Source organism: Silurus aristotelis (genome assembly GCF_946808225.1).
Source record: "Silurus aristotelis genome assembly, chromosome: 13".
Classification (NCBI taxonomy): Eukaryota; Metazoa; Chordata; class Actinopteri; order Siluriformes; family Siluridae; genus Silurus; species Silurus aristotelis.
The window spans coordinates 21,939,949-21,960,454 of NC_139586.1; the positions used below are offsets into that span (position 1 = coordinate 21,939,949).

The window sequence follows — 20,506 nt, forward strand, 5'->3', positions numbered from 1 at the left end:
TGTGTGTGTGTGTGTGTGTGTGTGTGTGTGTGTGTGTGTGTGTGTGTGTGTGTGTGTGTGTGTATTTCATCAGCACTTTGTGTTTTACATTGCACCAGATGTTTTAATCAGGTAACACAGCAGCTCTCACTGATGCTTCTGCTCCAGGTGCATTGTGGGTAATATAATCAGATCAGGATTTTTATGTAACCTGTATTGAAAATGTATTACCTAATGTTACCTGCATGATGATAACTGTGAGTGAAATCACTGTTGGGCTAGTGACACAATTTTCTAATGATTCTAATGTTCAGTCTGTGACTGAGTATGTAAATAATCTTATGGTAACAAACACCACTGTTGTGTGTGTGTGTGTGTGTGTGTGTGTGTGTGTAACACGAATAAGGCTCTTTCTGTTGCCCAAGCACATTTTTTTTGTTCTTTTATATTTCAGCCTCCAAACTGAGGAAACGCCTCCTTCCTGATTCTCTTCGCTTTTATTTTAGAACACTTGGAGATCAAAATGCACTACTGAGAAAATGTATATCAAAGTTAAATAATATGATAGAAATTTCCTATTAAAGATGTTCTGACTGTTTAATCTTGTCTGTTTCAAAATTTTTCATGATAGCTTTCTGAGGTCGTTGAAAGTCTTGTTATATCTGTGAAAAAGAAAATTATAATTTTTTTTTTTTTGTATGCGTGTTTTATTGGGTTGGCCCAATTTTGCATTAAGGAGCATGCTACGTTATTGCTCTAGCTCAGGTTGTTTACCCAAATGATCAGCTTTTCGTAATAACGTGACTAAACATTTGATTTGGTTGGAAGTCTTGTTGGGGGGTGGGGGACACACCGTCACACAGTCATTTGACTTTCTTCTGCTTTTCCTGATGGTGGTGGTGGAAGTATTTGTCATAGCAGCATCCTGAGAAGGTCAAGTAAATGTAAATCGTTACTGTTCTTGAGTAGCATTTTCATTTATTTACTTTACTGAAGTATTTTCATTTGGGGAGAGATTTTCATTTTTACTTTAACTTCACTACATTTCAAATTCAAATATCTTCCTTTTTACTCAACTACATTTTGTGAAATCAGTCGTTCCTTTTTATGTATGAGGGGATAAAAACTTAGTCAAGCATGCAGCAAGCCACCAATCAGGGTAGAGCACGCTCTGTTTCAACAACAAGGAGAACACTTTGAGGAAGTAATGATAAAGAAACTCCAACTTGCCACAAAAACTATGACCTTATGTACATGTTTTTTATTTAAGTAGTTATATGAGTGAGTAGGCTCATGATCATTTTAATAGAAATCAGTAATAAAATCCTAGAATTATTTTTTTTTAATTCTATTAAAATCTATTAGTTTGGTGTGTTGAGAGTAACAGAGTCTTTACACATAAACTGAGTTGACTAATTGGTAAAAATGATAATCATAGTACTTTGGAAGTTTCAATTGAGCACTTTTACAGGAGTAACATTTACTGAGTGTCGTCGTCGTCTTTCGGCTGCTCCCATTAGGGGTCACCACAACGGATCATCCGTCTCCATACCTCCCTGTCCACTAAATCTGCCTCTTTCAAACCAACTACATACATTTTTTCTCTCACCATATTCATAAACCTCCTCTTTAGCCTCCCTTTTTTCCTCCTTCCTGGTGGCTCCATCCTCAGCATTCACCTACCGATATACCTTGTGTCCCTCCTCTGCACATGTCCAAACCAACTCAATTTCGCCTCTCTCACTTTGTCACCAAAACGCCCAACATGCCCTGTCCCTCTAATAAACTCATTTCTAATATTGTCCATCCTCGTCACTCCCAACGAAAACCTTAACATCTTCAGCTCTGCTACCTCCAGCTCCGCCTACTTTTTACTAAATGCCACTGTCTCTAAACCATACAACATCGCATGTCTCCCCACAGTCCTACAAACTTTCCCTGTCACTCTTGCAGATACCCTTCTATTACAGATCACTCCTGCCACTCTTCTCCACCCACTCCACCCTGCCTGCACTCTTTTCTTCACTTCTCTTACACACTTTGTTACTTTGCACTGTTGATCCCAGGTACCTGAACTCCTCCACCTTCACCACCACCTCTCTTTCATTCCCCTTCTCTCCAGCGTGTACCTCTACCTCTCCAGGCTCTTCTCCACCTGCTCCCTACTCTCACCACAAATCACAATATCATCCGCAAACATCATAGTCCACGGAGATTTCTTTCTGACCTCGTCCGTCAACCTGTCCATCACCATTAGGGGTTTGGTTGGGGACCTGGGAGAGGATCAGGGTAATAAGGTTGTGCTTAGAAATCTGGGACCGGGTCGGGGTAGTAGGGTTGGTGTTAAGGTAAAAGGGTTGTGGCTGGGGTACTGAGATTGAGTTAGGGTAGTAGGGTAGTGGTTGGAGAACTGGTAAAGGGTCGGGGTAGTAAGGGTGTGGTCAAGAGAAAAGATATGTAGTCAGGGTAGAAGCGGTGTGCTCAATTTGAGGTTCTCGGTGGAGAGGGTAATAAGGGTTGGTGGGGTTGAGATTAGGTGTGTGGTCAAGAGAGTCAATGTGGTTGGGGTACTAGAGGATGTCTTGCTGTATTGTGTTTGCACAAATGTGCATTTTATCTTGTCTGGTGTATAGGTCTACTTATGTCCCAGTTAGTTTTGTGTCACTTGTGTTTTGTGTAGTTTTATGCAGCACCTTGGCTCTGGAGGAGCATTGTTTCTTTTTACTATTTGAAATGACAATAATGATATTGGACTAGGCTTAATGTAAAATAGGGGTGGGGTCAGGATATTAAAGATAGTTGTGTAGAGATGTTTATGGGAATTTCATGGAAAATTAAACACAATCAATTATGACATTTATTTGCACAGTGAGGAAATAAATGATCCAAATCTTCAATTGTTTAAGCAGTATGAGTACAGCTTATAACACACAGTGCATACAATGTGTGTGTGTGTGTGTGTGTGTGTGTGTGTGTGTGTGTGTGTGTGTGTGTGTGTGTGTGTGCGTGTGTCACTGGTACATCCAGATGCACCACATGAAGATGATAACGAAAGCATAGCAGGTGATGAGCATGAGGTAAATGCGAAACAGCAGGAAGTCAAGGACATAGCCGACGTGACACCACTCATCTTGCAGAGCTTCCTCTCGCTGCAAAAGGGTGAGGCGAGCACGAATTGCTCGCACACACTCGCTGATCTCCACCAGCTCAGGGACACACAGGGGGGACACACCCACTGCTGCTACACACACACACACACACACACACACACACACACACACACACACACACACACACACACACACACACACACACACACACACACACACACACATTCAGCTGATGCAAAAGGTGAGCTTAACAAAACTAAGGATAATATTAAGGATGCTAATAATAATGACAATAATAGCAGTGTGAGTTATTGAGTGTAAAGTGAATGTTGATTGATTGGAACTAAAGGCATTTTCCCCCCTAACCTACTATCAAATGTATTATTTTTATTGTAGTGTATAAGTCCTGCAGATGTGTGTGAGTATGCGTAGTGTAGCACTGGTGTGTGTACTGCTGTAAGACTCACCATTAGCATGTGTGTGTTGTGTAGTGTTGGTGTGTGTGTCTTGTGTGCTCCAGATCTCTCTTTGTTCCATTATTTTCCTCTGCGTGTGTGTGATGTCTGGATCGCTGTAACAGATGAAGCGAGCGATGTATTTCAGCACCACAAGCCGGACCCACTGAGGAACCGGGCGGTACTTCATGGAGTTGTGATGAAGGACGTTGGTGATGATGACCGTCTCCAGCAGACTGATGACCATCATAGCCAAACACACAGAGAAATAAATACCTGAAGGGACAGAGATAAAAAATTATAAATTATACAGAAAAATTTAAATCACGTGTTTGTCACAGGACTTCACAGGAAAAAATCTCAACAAGCTTGAACAGTTTTTCGATTATTGTTATGGAAATATTTATCATATAAACTCCACTTTCTTCTAAGACAGGGATCCACAACCCACTAGACCATGGACAGGTGCTGGGCCATATCTTATTCGGTACCAGGCCATACAAAAATAATAAAAACCTTCACATTTTTATTTTCTATCAATTTTATTGACTTTTGTGGTTTGTCATTTTTGAAAAATGACCACTTCTGCCTGAGCCAATTACCTGCAGTCGCATTTTTTTCTCTATGTATCGTAAAACTAAGTTTGCACTGGTTCTGCATAACATATAATATCATATAATGAGTATAATTATAATTTAATATGCAGGTTAATGTGTTTAGTTATGCGTGTGACAAACTTCCCAGCGCCGTTTCTAGGCATAGGCAAACTAAGTAGTCGCCTAGAGCACAACTAACTGTGAGCGCACCATTGAGCGCCCCCTGTCCCGCCACCGCCCTCGCCCCACCGAGAGTAGCGTAATATATTGTTGTGTTTTTTTCATGCTAAAGTTTCATATACAGCATATGTATACATACTTAAAATCCAGACTATTTTGCAATTATTCTCAAATGTTTTGGAGCTTTTTTATGGAAGTTTGCGACTGATTTTTTAGGAATCTCGCCTAGGTGCCGAAAAACCCCAGAAACGGCCCTGACCTCCCCCAGATCTGTGGAAAAATAGTTTTGCGTGTAACAAAAAATGGTGGTGCAAAACATATTGGGGACAGCTGCTCTGAGAACTCATGGTATAGCCAGTTTTTAGACTTTCCAAATAATCTCCGAAGTTGCCCTATCTGAGCAAACAGGCTTCCACTATTTAAGCAGAATTACCATGCAGTAAACATTAGGGCACTTTATTTTTGGAGATTCCCAAATGAGTGAAATGATTCCCAAATTCCCAGATGAAGCATGATTAAATTTGTCTGGTTCAAGCTGAATGTCAGAGATTTTTCTCTCTCTTGGGAAGTTAGTCAGCTTACAAGCTTTAGCGCACTTCCACATTTCCTTCTCTGTATTTAAAGTCACATGGGTATGTGTTTGTTCTTGCAATGTCTCCTGTCTTGTCTCATCAGTGTGTTTTTGTGCTCATGTGTTTTTCCAGTCACAGCTGTCTCCACTTCCTTGTCTTATTCACACCTATTTATAATCCTTTGTTTCCATGTTGTCACACTGAAGTATTTCGTTCAGTTATCTGCCGAATACAAAGCCTTTGCTTTTTGTTTCAGTCTAGTTCACGTTGTTCGTTCATCACCTGACCTATGCATGTTTTATATTTATGCTATTGAATTACGTTTTGAATTGTTTGCATTGCCATTTGTTTAAATACTTGTTCCTTGACCAGCACTTGAATCTGACTGGACTTGCTTTACATGACACTGGAGGCCCATTTGCTTCCAAAGTCTTCTCTCCTGCTCTGCTTACTTTCAAACATTAAATATACAAGGGCCACTGTACTTCATCATATCATGTAAAATTCAGCAGATAAAATGTTAACGAGCCAAAATGATCGATCCGCATTCCAAAGCGTACTCCATTCTGAGACAACGCTTTATCTCCCAATTAGATCTCCTCTATAACCAGATCAATAACCCATTAGAGAAGCTCTCCAGGACTTCTGTCAATTTCAGGACAATTTCACTGTGTTTCAAGGAAAAATGTGTATAAATAATGTTAGTTACGTGCATAATATTTAGTAATATTTAAGTTTAGTTAAAGATCAGATCATCAGATCACCGATGATTGGTGTGCCGTTGGCCGTGCTCGGCAGCAGGTCATTCATGATGAGCAGAAAAACGGTGTAACCAAGAATCAGCGTCATCTTAAAGGAGGCGCGGTCGACGCTGTGAGGTGGCAAATAGAAGGACAGAATGTCAATGATCATGAGGAAGGAGCTCGGGATGAGCAAGTTCACCACGTAGAGGATTGGCCGGCGCTTGATCACCACCTACACACACACACACCCACACACCCACACACACATTGTTAAAAGATGAGCATGTGTGAAAAATAGTGTGTGCAATATAGTCAGGTCTAAAATCGTTTTGATATGACATTTAATTGTCGTATCTTCTGATCCTCATTATTCAACAGATTCAGTATGTATACTGAACTTCATCCTTTCCTCCATCTGAGTTGATGTGATCTTATTAAAAGTGTCAGTAATTAAATATTAAGATAATATAAGTAAAATGATATATGATTAAGTTTTCTGTGAACTTGTGCAGAGGCCACACCCAATTCAGTGGAATATTGTTGTATCTGGGTGTATGTTCTGTCTCTCACCCAGAAGGTGATGATGTCCCACTCGTCTACACCGAAGTTTAGAACTCCTGCTTCTCCCAAAATAACCACCAGCTCCCACTCCCCGCTGGCTTCCAGGTAACGCTTCGAGTTCTCTGACATCTGGTTGAAGGGTAGAGCGGGTTTCACCCTCACATCCCGAACTGTACACACAACCCAAAAATTTTACAGTTTCTTAGTGTAGACAAGGTGCTATGAAGTGCAAACGATATACAGATGAACTATGATGAAATGTTGGAAAGTGTAGGTGAAGTGCTTATGAAGTGTTATAAAATGCAAATGTAGTGTAGATGAAGTGTGTATGGCATGCATATGAATTGTTATTTAAAAGGTAAATGAAGTGTGTATAAAGTGTTATAAAATATATAGAGTGTATAATGAGGAAAAAGAATAGATTGTGTTATAAAGTAGATATAAATGTGTATGGAGTGCTATAAAGTATAGATGAAGTGTCCATGAAGTGTTATAAAGTATAGATGAAGTATAGATGAAGTATTATTAATTATAGTCATTTATAGAGTGTTAAAAAAGAATAGATGGAGCATTTTAAAGTATAGATGAAGTGTAAAATGTAAAGAAAGTGTGTATTGAGTGTTATAAAGTGTAGGTGAGGAATAGATGAAGTGTACAGTACATAAAGTGAAGTATGTATGGGGTGTTATAAAGTGTATATAAAGTGTATATGGAGTGTAAACTGAGTGTTATAAAGAGTAGATAAAGTGTACAGTAGATGAAGTGTGTGTGAAGTGTATACTGAGCGTTATAAAGAGTAGATGAAGTGTACAGCAGATGAAGTGTGTATGGAGTGTATACTGAGTGTTATAAAAAGTAGATGAAGTGTACAGTAGAAGAAGTGTGTATGGAGTGTATACTGAGTGTTATAAAGAGTAGATGAAGTGTGTGTGGAGTGTATACTGAGTGTTATAAAGAGTAAATGAAGTGTACAGTAGATGAAGTGTGTATGGAGTGTATACTGAGTGTTATAAAGAGTAGATGAAGTGAGTGTGGAGTGTATACTGAGCGTTATAAAGAGTAGATGAAGTGTACAGTAGATGAAGTGTGTATGGAGTGTATACTGAGTGTTATAAAGAGTAGATGAAGTGTACAGTAGATGAAGTGTGTATGGAGTGTATACTGAGTGTTATAAAGAGTAGATGAAGTGTACAGTAGATGAAGTGTGTATGGAGTGTATACTGAGTGTTATAAAGAGTAGATGAAGTGTACAGTAGATGAAGTGTGTATGGAGTGTATACTGAGTGTTATAAAGAGTAGATGAAGTGTACAGTAGATGAAGTGTGTGTGGAGTGTATACTGAGTGTTATAAAGAGTAGATGAAGTGTGTGTGTGTGTGGAGTGTATACTGAGTGTTATAAAGAGTAGACGAAGTGTACAGTAGTTAAAGTGTGTATGGAGTGTATACTGAGTGTTATAAAGAGTAGATGAAGTGTACAGTAGATGAAGTGTGTGTGAAGTGTATACTGAGTGTTATAAAGAGTAGATGAAGTGTACAGTAGTTGAAGTGTGTATGGAGTGTATACTGAGTGTTATAAAGAGTGGATGAAGTGTACAGTAGATGAAGTGTGTGTGGAGTGTATACTGAGTGTTATAAAGAGTAGATGAAGTGTGTATGGAGTGTATACTGAGTGTTATAAAGAGTAGATGAAGTGTACAGTAGATGAAGTGTGTGTGGAGTGTATACTGCGTGTTATAAAGAATAGATAAAGTATGTGTGGAGTGTATACTGAGTGTTATAAAGAGTAGATAAAGTGTACAGTAAATGAAGTGTGTATGGAGTGTATACTGAGTGTTATAAAGAGTAGATGAAGTGTGTGTGTGTGTGGAGTGTATACTGAGTGTTATAAAGAGTAGACGAAGTGTACAGTAGTTAAAGTGTGTATGGAGTGTATACTGAGTGTTATAAAGAGTAGATGAAGTGTACAGTAGATGAAGTGTGTGTGAAGTGTATACTGAGTGTTATAAAGAGTAGATGAAGTGTACAGTAGTTGAAGTGTGTATGGAGTGTATACTGAGTGTTATAAAGAGTGGATGAAGTGTACAGTAGATGAAGTGTGTGTGGAGTGTATACTGAGTGTTATAAAGAGTAGATGAAGTGTGTATGGAGTGTATACTGAGTGTTATAAAGAGTAGATGAAGTGTACAGTAGATGAAGTGTGTGTGGAGTGTATACTGCGTGTTATAAAGAATAGATAAAGTATGTGTGGAGTGTATACTGAGTGTTATAAAGAGTAGATAAAGTGTACAGTAGATGAAGTGTGTATGGAGTGTATACTGAGTGTTATAAAGAGTAGATGAAGTGTACAGTAGATGAAGTGTGTGTGGAGTGTATACTGAGTGTTATAAAGAGTAGATGAAGTGTGTGTGTGTGTGGAGTGTATACTGAGTGTTATAAAGAGTAGACGAAGTGTACAGTAGTTGAAGTGTGTATGGAGTGTATACTGAGTGTTATAAAGAGTAGATGAAGTGTACAGTAGATGAAGTGTGTGTGAAGTGTATACTGAGTGTTATAAAGAGTAGATGAAGTGTACAGTAGTTGAAGTGTGTATGGAGTGTATACTGAGTGTTATAAAGAGTAGATGAAGTGTACAGTAGATGAAGTGTGTGTGGAGTGTATACTGAGTGTTATAAAGAGTAGATGAAGTGTACAGTAGATGAAGTGTGTGTGGAGTGTATACTGAGTGTTATAAAGAGTAGATGAAGTGTGTGTGGAGTGTATACTGAGTGTTATAAAGAGTAGATGAAGTCTACAGTTGATAAAGTGTGTATGGAGTGTATACTGAGTGTTATAAAGAGTAGATGAAGTGTACAGTAGATGAAGTGTGTGTGGAGTGTATACTGAGTGTTATAAAGAATAGATGAAGTGTGTGTGGAGTGTATACTGAGTGTTATAAAGAGTAGATGAAGTGTGTGTGGAGTGTATACTGAGTGTTATAAAGAGTAGATGAAGTGTACAGTAGATGGAGTGTGTATGGAGTGTATACTGAGTGTTATAAAGAGTAGATGAAGTGTACAGTAGATGAAGTGTGTATGGAGTGTATACTGAGTGTTATAAAGAGTAGATGAAGTGTACAGTAGATGAAGTGTGTATGGAGTGTATACTGAGTGTTATAAAGAGTAGATGAAGTGTACAGTAGATGAAGTGTGTATGGAGTGTATACTGAGTGTTATAAAGAGTAGATGAAGTGTACAGTAGATGAAGTGTGTGTGGAGTGTATACTGAATGTTATAAAGAGTAGATGAAGTGTACAGTAGATGAAGTGTGTATGGAGTGTATACTGAGTGTTATAAAGAGTAGATGAAGTGTACAGTAGATGAAGTGTGTGTGGAGTGTATACTGAGTGTTATAAAGAGTAGATGAAGTGTGTGTGGAGTGTATACTGAGTGTTATAAAGAGTAGATGAAGTGTACAGTAGATGAAGTGTGTATGGAGTGTATACTGAGTGTTATAAAGAGTAGATGAAGTGTACAGTAGATGAAGTGTGTGTGGAGTGTATACTGAGTGTTATAAAGAATAGATGAAGTGTGTGTGGAGTGTATACTGAGTGTTATAAAGAGTAGATGAAGTGTGTGTGGAGTGTATACTGAGTGTTATAAAGAGTAGATGAAGTGTACAGTAGATGAAGTGTGTGTGTGGAGTGTATACTGAGTGTTATAAAAAGTAGATGAAGTGTACAGTAGTTGAAGTGTGTATGGAGTGTATACTGAGTGTTATAAAGAGTAGATAAAGTGTACAGTAGATGAAGTGTGTATGGAGTGTATACTGAGTGTTATAAAGAGTAGATGAAGTGTACAGTAGATGAAGTGTGTGTGGAGTGTATACTGAGTGTTATAAAGAATAGATGAAGTGTGTGTGGAGTGTATACTGAGTGTTATAAAGAGTAGATGAAGTGTGTGTGGAGTGTATACTGAGTGTTATAAAGAGTAGATGAAGTGTACAGTAGATGAAGTGTGTGTGTGGAGTGTATACTGAGTGTTATAAAAAGTAGATGAAGTGTACAGTAGATGAAGTGTGTATGGAGTGTATACTGAGTGTTATAAAGAGTAGATGAAGTGTACAGTAGATGAAGTGTGTATGGAGTGTATACTGAGTGTTATAAAGAGTAGATGAAGTGTACATTAGATGAAGTGTGTGTGGAGTGTATACTGAGTGTTATAAAGAGTAGATGAAGTGTACATTAGATGAAGTGTGTGTGGAGTGTATACTGAGTGTTATATAGAGTAGATGAAGTGTACAGTAAATGAAGTGTGTATGAAGTGTTATAAAATATATAGAGTGTATAATGAGGAAAAAGAATAGATTGTGTTATAAAGTAGATATAAATGTGTATGGAGTGCTATAAAGTATAGATGAAGTGTCCATGAAGTGTTATAAAGTATAGATGAAGTATAGATGAAGTATTATAAATTATAGTCATTTATAGAGTGTTATAAAGAATAGATGGAGCATTTTAAAGTATAGATGAAGTGTAAAATGTAAACAAAGTGTGTATTGAGTGTTATAAAGTGTGGGTGAAGTATAGATGAAGTGTACAGTACATGAAGTGTAAGTGAAGTATGTATGGGGTGTTATAAAGTGTATATAAAGTGTATATAAAGTGTGTATGGAGTGTATACTGAGTGTTATAAAGAGTAGATAAAGTGTACAGTAGATGAAGTGTGTGTGGAGTGTATACTGAGCGTTATAAAGAGTTGATAAAGTGTACAGTAGATGAAGTGTGTATGGAGTGTATACTGAGCGTTATAAAGAGTTGATAAAGTGTACAGTAGATGAAGTGTGTATGGAGTGTATACTGAGCGTTATAAAGAGTAGATGAAGTGTACAGTAGATGAAGTGTGTATGGAGTGTATACTGAGTGTTATAAAGAGTAGATGAAGTGTACAGTAGATGAAGTGTGTATGGAGTGTATACTGAGTGTTATAAAGAGTTGATAAAGTGTACAGTAGATGAAGTGTGTGTGGAGTGTATACTGAGCGTTATAAAGAGTTGATAAAGTGTACAGTAGATGAAGTGTGTGTGGAGTGTATACTGAGCGTTATAAAGAGTAGATGAAGTGTACAGTAGATGAAGTGTGTATGGAGTGTATACTGAGTGTTATAAAGAGTTGATAAAGTGTACAGTAGATGAAGTGTGTGTGGAGTGTATACTGAGCGTTATAAAGAGTTGATAAAGTGTACAGTAGATGAAGTGTGTGTGGAGTGTATACTGAGCGTTATAAAGAGTAGATGAAGTGTACAGTAGATGAAGTGTGTATGGAGTGTATACTGAGCGTTATAAAGAGTTGATGAAGTGTACAGTAGATGAAGTGTGTATGGAGTGTATACTGAGTGTTATAAAGAGTAGATGAAGTGTACAGTAGATAAAGTGTGTGTGGAGTGTATACTGAGCGTTATAAAGAGTTGATAAAGTGTACAGTAGAAGAAGTGTGTGTGGTGTGTATACTGAGCGTTATAAAGAGTAGATGAAGTGTACAGTAGATGAAGTGTGTGTGTGGAGTGTATACTGAGTGTTATAAAGAGTAGATGATGTGTACAGTAGATGAAGTGTGTATGGAGTGTATACTGAGTGTTACAAAGAGTAGATGAAGTGTACAGTAGTTGAAGTGTGTGTGTGGAGTGTATACTGAGTGTTATAAAGAGTAGATAAAGTGTACAGTAGATGAAGTGTGTGTGGAGTGTATACTGAGTGTTATAAACAGTAGATGATGTGTACAGTAGATGAAGTGTGTATGGAGTGTATACTGAGTGTTATAAAGAGTAGATGAAGTGTACAGTAGATGAAGTGTGTGTATGGAGTGTATACTGAGTGTTATAAAGAGTAAATGAAGTGTACAGTAGATGAAGTGTGTGTGGAGTGTATACTGAGTGTTATAAAGAATAGATGAAGTGTACAGTAGATGAAGTGTGTGTGGAGTGTATACTGAGTGTTATAAAGAATAGATGAAGTGTACAGTAGATGAAGTGTGTGTGGAGTGTATACTGAGTGTTGTAAAGTATAGTAGAAGTGTAGATTAAGGAAGTTACTTGTGTGCATGTAGGAGCCGAAGGTAAAGGTACAGTTTTGAACATCAAATGGGAAACTGAAGATCTCGAGGTTACACGCTGTGACGAGTCTCAGCATCCGATCATAACGAATGTGACCTGTGTGGTTAACATAGACATATGGACATGCCTGAGATACATCATCGTCCACACTGAGAGAGAGAGAGAGAGATGGGGGAGAGAGAGAGAAAGAGAGAGTTCATTGACACTTAGAAAGAGTCAGCGTCTGAAAGTGAGACACAATAACCCTAAAAGTGATTCAGAAGATCTGGGGAAAGGTGAAAAACAAATACTAACAACTCATAGATGATGATGTCAGGTGACCAGAGGTTGCTAACTGGAAGTGAGATCTTAGTGATCCCATCACACTCCTCAGGGTCCCAGATCAGGAATTCATGAAACCAGTACTATCGGAAAACACACACACACACACACACACACACACACACACACACACACACACACACACACACACACACACACACACACAGACAACAATCACATGATCGCACTCCGGCTGTGTCTTAAGCGGCTGCTAAGTCATTAGTCTCTTGAGGACTGAGAATTTTAATTAACAGACTACACGTCTGGCCCACACTTGTTTACTGTCAGGTTTCTGAAAATAACGTGGCCTTTGAGGTACCACATAAAAGATCACTAATGAGTTCTATAAAGTAAGCCAACAATATAAAGAACAGTGGTTTGGAACACAGCCATGTCCTTACCAACCGCAGCCAGAGGAAAGTGGTGAGGATCTGAGTCTTCTCGTTCTGACAGCATGAGAGAAAGTGAGAAAGAACAAGTTCAAAAAGGGTGATAAAGCACACACACACACACACACACACACACACACACACACACACACACACACACACACACACACACACACACACACACACACACACGGCTTTCTCTCAAATACTTCCTGTAGAGACTCATAGGATGGTCCACTCTGACCTGGCTTACACATCAGCTCACACAAACACACTGAGACTGAGGAACACACACACACACACACACACACACACACACACACACACACACACACACACACACACACACACACACACACACACACACACACACACACTTACCACTCCAAGTACAGCATACAGGGTGAAAGAGATGTTGGCAATGGTGGGGTTACTCAGATTCACAGAAGGTCTGAAAGGCTTTCTCTCAAATACTTCCTGTAGAGACTCATAGGATGGTCCACTCTGACCTGGCTTACACATCAGCTCACACAAACACACTGAGACTGAGGAACACACACACACACACACACACACACACACACACACACACACACACACACACACACACACACACACACACACACACACACACACACACACAAGAATGTTGTACAGTGTCCTAAATTCTAAATACAGAGAATAAACTTGACTATATGCTTAGGATTTTGTGATAAATTTGATAGTACATTGTTATTGTTAAGATATTAATAAAGATGAAGCAACTGTGTGATAAGCTTGAGTAAAATATCTTTGAAAATACTATTACAAATATTACAAATATATGATATGATTATATAATTATAATATTCTGATAAATAATTGTATTTACTATTAGGATTTTCATGTTTCGTGTTAGGAACTTTTACTTTATCATTATTCCTACTACTACAACTACTACTACTACTACTACTACTACCACTTATAATAATAATAATAATAATAATAATAATAATAATAATCTTTCACATACATTTTCCACATAAAATTCCAAAAGAAATTCTAAGTAAAGTTTCAATTTCAGTTTCAATTTGATCTATTTAAAAATATTATTTGAATTGGGCATTTTGGGCATTTTACTGCACAATCTTTGCACCCTACCTTCATTTAGGACTTTGCTATTACTGTAAATAGGCCACTTATGCACTTCTGGTCAATCAATCAATCAATCAATCAATCAATCAATTAATCAACCTATCAATCAATTAATAAATCAATAAATCAACCAACCAATCAATCAACCAATCAATCAACCAACCAATCAACCAACCAATCAATTAATTAATCAATCAATCAATCAATCAATCAATCAATCTATCTATCTATCTATCTATCTATCTATCTATCTATCTATCTATCTATCTATCTATCTATCTATCTATCTATCTATCTATCTATCTATCTATCTTAGAATCATTATACGTATATTAAATGCAGACAAATTAACCAACCTGAAATCAGTGAATAGTTCATTATAATAATAATATTAATAATAATATTAAGATTTATTATTAGAAATGGAAAATGTTTTATTAGATAATGAATGTAAGTTACCTGTGGCAAGGATAACAGTTGTCCAGAACAGAAATCTGACTTTTCCCATGATGCAGTAAAGAAGAATAATGCACAGAGAGTGTGAGTTTGTGCTTTTTTATGTGTGTTATTGAACACCTGTGATGATCAGTGAGCGTGTGTGTTTATGGCATCATTATCGAAGTGTTTTTTTCCTCACACCTTTAATTAACTGTACAAAAGAACTAATTATTATTATTATTATTATTATTATTATTATTATTATTATTATTATTATTATTATTATTATTATTATTATTATTATTATTATTATTATTAATATGACTTATGACCCCGAATAATCAAAATGATCAATTTTACAGGGCAGATGTTGCTTTGAGTGAAACAAAGGGACATGTTTTTAGAGGGAAAGACATTACAGTATGTCTTTTATGGGGACAGATAGGCATGGCTTTGAGTGGGACAGAGCGTATGTCTCATTGGGACAAATAGGCATGGCTTTGAGTGGGACAGAGCGCATGTCTCATTGGGACAGATAGGCATGGCTTTGAGTGGGACAGAGACCATGTCTCATTGGGACAGATAGGCATGGCTTTGAGTGGGATAGAGCGCATGTCTCATTGGGACAGATAGGCATGGCTTTAAATGGGACAGAGACCATGTCTTATTGGGACAGATAGGCATGGCTTTGATTGGGATAGATGGCATGTCTTTCAGAGGAGCAGATAGACATGGCTTTGAGTGGGACAGAGACCATGTCTTATTGGGACATATAGGCATGGCTTTGAGTGGGATAGATGGCATGTCTTTCATAGGGACAGATAGTCATAACTTTGAGTGGGACAACGGGTGTGTATTTTTGAGGGACAGATCACTGTGGTACTGAATGGAAGGAGGCGTGTCTCTGTGAGACAGAGGAAAGTTTTTCACAGGGACAGATAACCGTGGCGTTGAGTGGGACAGCTGGACATTTTTCCAGAGATACATACTGGCATCGCTTTGAGTGGAACAGAGAAAAAAAATGACAATTCTAAATATATATATATTTAAAAAATATATACTTTATTCTTCATTCACATTTCTTTTTTTTGTACATCACCTTTGTATATATTAAACATAATTACACAATTATAATAATACAATAATACATTTGTGTTTATTAACTTATTAATAACATGACCATTGTGCAGACTTGAAATCATCACATGGTCTTCTGGAGGTGGTTGGGGGTCATTCGGGGTGGTATAAGGATGGGCCTCTAGAAGTGTCAGATAATCACCCTAACAGTGGGTAAAAAAATAGTGAACACTAAAACCATGGGGCAGGTGTAAAGATCATGTTCCCTTTTGGCAAATCCCCAGCTGACAGGCCTCACAGTGTGCACTTTCATGTGGACCGTTCACTCTATCGATAAAGTGTGAGGTTCGGCCAGATTCTCCTACGTCCTCGCCATAGCACCTGAATTTAATCTTCTCTATCAGTTTCTCCACCATCACGTCAATGTTCTCTCCACCGAATTTCGGCTTCTCCTTCCTGTGATCGTTGCAGCGGCGACACTCCTGCCTAAAGCGGCGCACTTTTACAGTGCCACGGCCACTTGCCGCATCCCCTGAGAAGTGAAACACCACCATCACTCGCTTAGAGGGCCATGAACGCCCACACCTGGAACACCGAAACCTACACAATACAGAGATTATAGGTAAGAAAGCGCAGGTGATGTGTGTCTAAGTGCAAGTGTGTAAGAGTGCAGGTGACGTGTGTAAGCATATAGGTGATGTGTGTAAAAGCATTGTTGACTGCAATCCTGAAATAACAGAATCAGAACACTTTCTAAACAGTGAGCTGCACCGAGCTCAGCCCCACAACATCAGACTACTCCTTTAATAATTTCTACATGAACAAGTACTGCTCAAAATAGTAAAGAAATCGTTTTTTTTTTTTTTTTTTTTTTATGAATATCTTTTTCTTATCCAAAACCCCTTGTATTGTATTTAAGAAAGTTCTTTCAAATGGACATAGCAGATAAATAAACATCATTCAGCTATAATTCATTTTACCTGGTCATTATCAATTCCAAATTTAAACATGATATTGTCAAAGAGAGGCAGTGATAAGGCAGAGAACATAACATTACCCCTTGTGTTTACAGGGGTGATATGGAAATAATATGGAAATATTTGAAATTTCACTGTGTACTGAATACAATATAGTAATGTAGCGTTTGAATGAGTGAATATTATCAGATGTTTGAATGACCTGTTTTATTCCAAGAAAAAAAAGAAGTGTAATGAATTGTAAAATTAGCATTTTTTTAAACAAAGCCTTTTCTCTCGTGTTATAAATTGCATTTCTCTAGAATTCTGTTTTTACTGTCAAAAAGCTCAATGAAAAAAAAAAGAGATTTTGAAAGTTACATAACGTAGACTTTATATAAATATCAGGAGTAAATAATCAACAGTTTAATTCAGAATTATGTAATAACAATGTAAAATAATTGTTATAAAAAGGTGTGTGTGTGTGTGTGTGTGTGTGTGTGTGTGTGTGTGTGTGCCATGTTACCGTGCAAATGATCCTTTCAGGTACTCATAGAACCCATTAGCTGTTTTTTTTGGTTCAATCGAGTCGTCCATCAGGAGCGTCCACTTGTCCTGCAGCTCTTCTGCTCTCCTATTAAACACACTCATCCACTCTTCATCCTCCATCACTGTCTCTTTTTTTCACCTACACGTTCTCTCTGTCTCTGTCTGTCTCTCTTTCTCTTTGTCATTGCCTCCTTGCTCTATTTATGCTGGTTGCATAGAGGAGAAAGGAAACAGAAACTTAACATTACCTCACATGCACACACACACACACACACACACACACACACACACACACACACACACACACACACACACACACACAACACACACACACACACACACACACACACACACACACACACACACACTTGTAAACACCCAGACACACACACACACACACACACACATACACTTTTGCCTTGTGCATACACACAAACACAATAATATTTCTAATTTCAGGTTTGAATTATTATATATGTATATATATAAAACCAGAACACAGAATTGACATTCCCTGTGTCATAAATCTCATTAACCAGACCCACAAGTGTAGGATTACACTTCAGTTTCAGTTTCCCTTCTTCTATATGGTTTGGTTTCTTGTTTGGACTTCATAAGACAACAGGATGAATGTGTCCAGGGTGCAAAAATGACTCTCTCTCTTACACACACACGCACACACACACACACACACACACGCACACACACGCACACACACGCACACACACGCACACACACACACACACACACACACACACACACACACACACACACACACGTTCCTGTGGTCCAGGAAACCAAACAAGAAACCAAACCAAGGGAAGGGAAACTGAAGTCCTACACTAGTGGGTCTGGTGAATTAGATTCATAACACAGACAATGTCTATTCAGTGTTTTGTTTTTTTGCATTAAACATAAAAACAAGTAATAATTATTAAACACTTCCCCACACCTGTTTTTCATGATTTAGTTCATCAGATGTCTTGCAACACTTAAGGAAATAACGAAAAAAAGAAGACTGAGGCAATCACTTTTGACAGCTTTGACAAATATGTGTTTTAGTCATTTTTGTAATCACACACAGGCATCATCCCGTCTAAATAAAGTGACATGTACATTACAGCACAGTGAAATTCTTTCTTTACATATCCCAGCTGGTTGGGAAACAGGTCAGAGTACAGGGTCAGCCATGATGTCACGGAATACCAGGCGTCGGAAACCGGGAGTAAAACAAGGTGAAGTTTATTGATCTTGAACTTAGCAAACACAGAAAAGGGAGTGCTGGAGATAATGAACTTATCTGTAGCAAGCTTAATGAGGAATACGGGAAACAGCGTAGAATGTGTGATCCGTAGGCAGTCCAAGTGATCTAAGGTATGTGCACTGACAGCGAGTGAAAGGGGAGAGGGAAACAGGTGCAGGTGATTAATAGGAGAGCGAGGGTGAACGGGAGTGTTGAGCATTAGAGGAGGGTGTGGCTGGTGGTTCTCTGACAGATCAAGTCAAGTCAAGAGTCAAGTCAAGAAGCTTTTATTGTCATTTCAACCATATATAGCTGATGCAGTACACAGTGAAATGAAACAACGTTCCTCCTGAACCCAGGTGCTACATAGAACAACATAAAACAAACAGTACAGAACAAAAGAACACAGGGCCGAGAACTAAGATCCTCGCCACATAAAGTGCATGTGTGCAGCTGGTGCAAACAGTGCAAAAGACAACACAAGACAGTGCAAGACAACACAGGACAGTGCAGGACAATACACAATACACAAAATATAAAATTAAAAATAGAAATAGCTCCGCCAGTAAAACCTGTCGTAACAGAATAAGGTGCAGTGTAAACAGAAAAATGTAAACAGAATTTGTGCAATTCAGCAGTAGCAGCAATCAAAAATAGATTTAACAGTAACCAAAGGATTTGGACAGAATATTGTGCAAAATAACAAGTCCCGGAATCAGCAACAGACGGCATGTAAACATTTTGCGATCGTGAAAAATGTGATTGGTATTGAAAACCTGGGTGAACGAAGTGTATGATGGGTGTTGAGTCCGGTTTGTGCGGATCAGTCACACAGTTGTGTGTAAGTGTGTGTGTGTGTGTGTGTGTGTGTGTGTGTGTGTGTGTGTGTGTGTGTGTGTGAGAGAGAGTTCAGTTCAGTTCAGTTCTTTGTTGAGGAGCCTGATGGCTTGCGGGAAAAAAACTGTTGCACAGTCTGGATGTGGCGGCCGGAATGCTTCGGAACCGTTTCCCTGATGGTAGGAGTGTGAAAAGTGTGTGTGATCGTCCACAATGCTGTGTGCTTTGCGGATGCAGCGTGTAGTGTAGATGTCCATGATAGAGGGGAGAGAGATTTCGATAATCTTCTCAGCTGTCCTCACTATCCTCTGTAGGGTCTTGCGGTCCGAGACGGTGCAGTTCCCAAACCAGGCAGTGATGCAGCTGCTCAGGATGCTCTCAATGGTCCCTCTGTAGAACATGGACAGGATGGGGGGAGGGAGATGAGCTTTCCTCAGCCTTCTCAGGAAGTAGAGACGCTGCTGGGCTTTCTTGGTGATGGAGCTGGTGTTAAGTGACCAGGTGAGCTTGTCCGCCAGATGAACACCAAGGAATTTGGTGCTCTTGACGATCTCCACTGAGGATCCAGCGATGATCAGTGGAGAATGGTCACTCTGTGTTCTCCTGATGTCAACAACCATCTTTTTAGTTTTGTCAACGTTTAGAGACAGGTTGTTGGCTCCACACCAGGCTGTTAACCGTTGCACCTCCTCTCTGTATGCTGACTCGTCGTTCTTGCTGATTAGACCCACCACGGTCGTGTCATAGGCAAACTTGATGATGTGATTCGAGCTGTGCATTGGTGCACAGTCGTGAGTCAGCAGAGTGAACAGCAGTGGACTGAGCACACAGCCCTGGGGGGCCCCAGTGCTCAGTGTGGTGGTGCTGGAGATGCTGTTTCCGATCCGGACTGACTGAGGTCTTCCAGTCAGGAAGTCCAGGATCCAGTTGCAGAGGGAGGTGTTCAGGCCCAGTAGGCTCAGCTTCTCAATCAGGTGCTGAGGAATGATTGTGTTGAATGCTGAACTGAAGTCTATGAACAGCATCCTTACATAAGAGTCCTTGTTATCAAGATGGGTGAGGGCCAGATGGAGGGTTGTGGAAATAGCATCGTCCGTGGAGCGGTTTGGACGATATGCGAACTGCATGGGGTCCAGTGCGGTTGGAAGCTGGGTCTTTATGTGCCTCATGACGAGCCTTTCGAAGCACTTCATCATGATGGGTGTGAGTGCAACGGGACGATAGTCATTGAGGCAGGAGACAGAAGACTTTTTCGGCACAGGAATGATGGTCGTCGTCT

The 20,506-nt window shown here is 39.0% G+C and overlaps 3 protein-coding genes across 5 annotated transcripts in view; 1 reads left to right on the forward strand and 2 right to left on the reverse strand.

The window, feature by feature from the left end:
- rubcn (rubicon autophagy regulator) overlaps positions 1–580 on the forward strand; it is a 16,338-nt gene extending 15,758 nt beyond the window's left edge. For 2 of the 3 annotated variants that reach the window (XM_083559103.1, XM_083559105.1), the window contains exon 20: positions 434–580. In XM_083559103.1, coding sequence (XP_083415229.1) covers positions 434–561 — 128 coding nt within the window. In that variant the 3' untranslated portion in view covers positions 562–580. The other variant, XM_083559104.1, reaches the window with a different exon arrangement.
- Positions 581–2,985: 2,405 nt separating this feature from the next.
- On the reverse strand, positions 2,986–13,532 carry LOC310735339 (5-hydroxytryptamine receptor 3A-like). Its single transcript, XM_083557990.1, has 8 exons — positions 13,375–13,532; positions 13,006–13,050; positions 12,578–12,687; positions 12,263–12,432; positions 6,206–6,366; positions 5,657–5,867; positions 3,557–3,820; positions 2,986–3,220 (listed from the first exon to the last, which is right to left on the reverse strand). Exons 1-8 carry the CDS (start codon positions 13,513–13,515, stop codon positions 2,991–2,993), a joined length of 1,332 nt encoding a protein of 443 aa, XP_083414116.1. The 5' UTR covers positions 13,516–13,532; the 3' UTR covers positions 2,986–2,990.
- A 2,074-nt stretch (positions 13,533–15,606) lies between these two features.
- On the reverse strand, positions 15,607–17,367 carry LOC310735166 (receptor-transporting protein 2-like). Its single transcript, XM_083557742.1, has 2 exons — positions 17,125–17,367; positions 15,607–16,242 (listed from the first exon to the last, which is right to left on the reverse strand). Exons 1-2 carry the CDS (start codon positions 17,265–17,267, stop codon positions 15,900–15,902), a joined length of 486 nt encoding a protein of 161 aa, XP_083413868.1. The 5' UTR covers positions 17,268–17,367; the 3' UTR covers positions 15,607–15,899.
- Between the last annotated feature and the right edge of the window lie 3,139 nt (positions 17,368–20,506).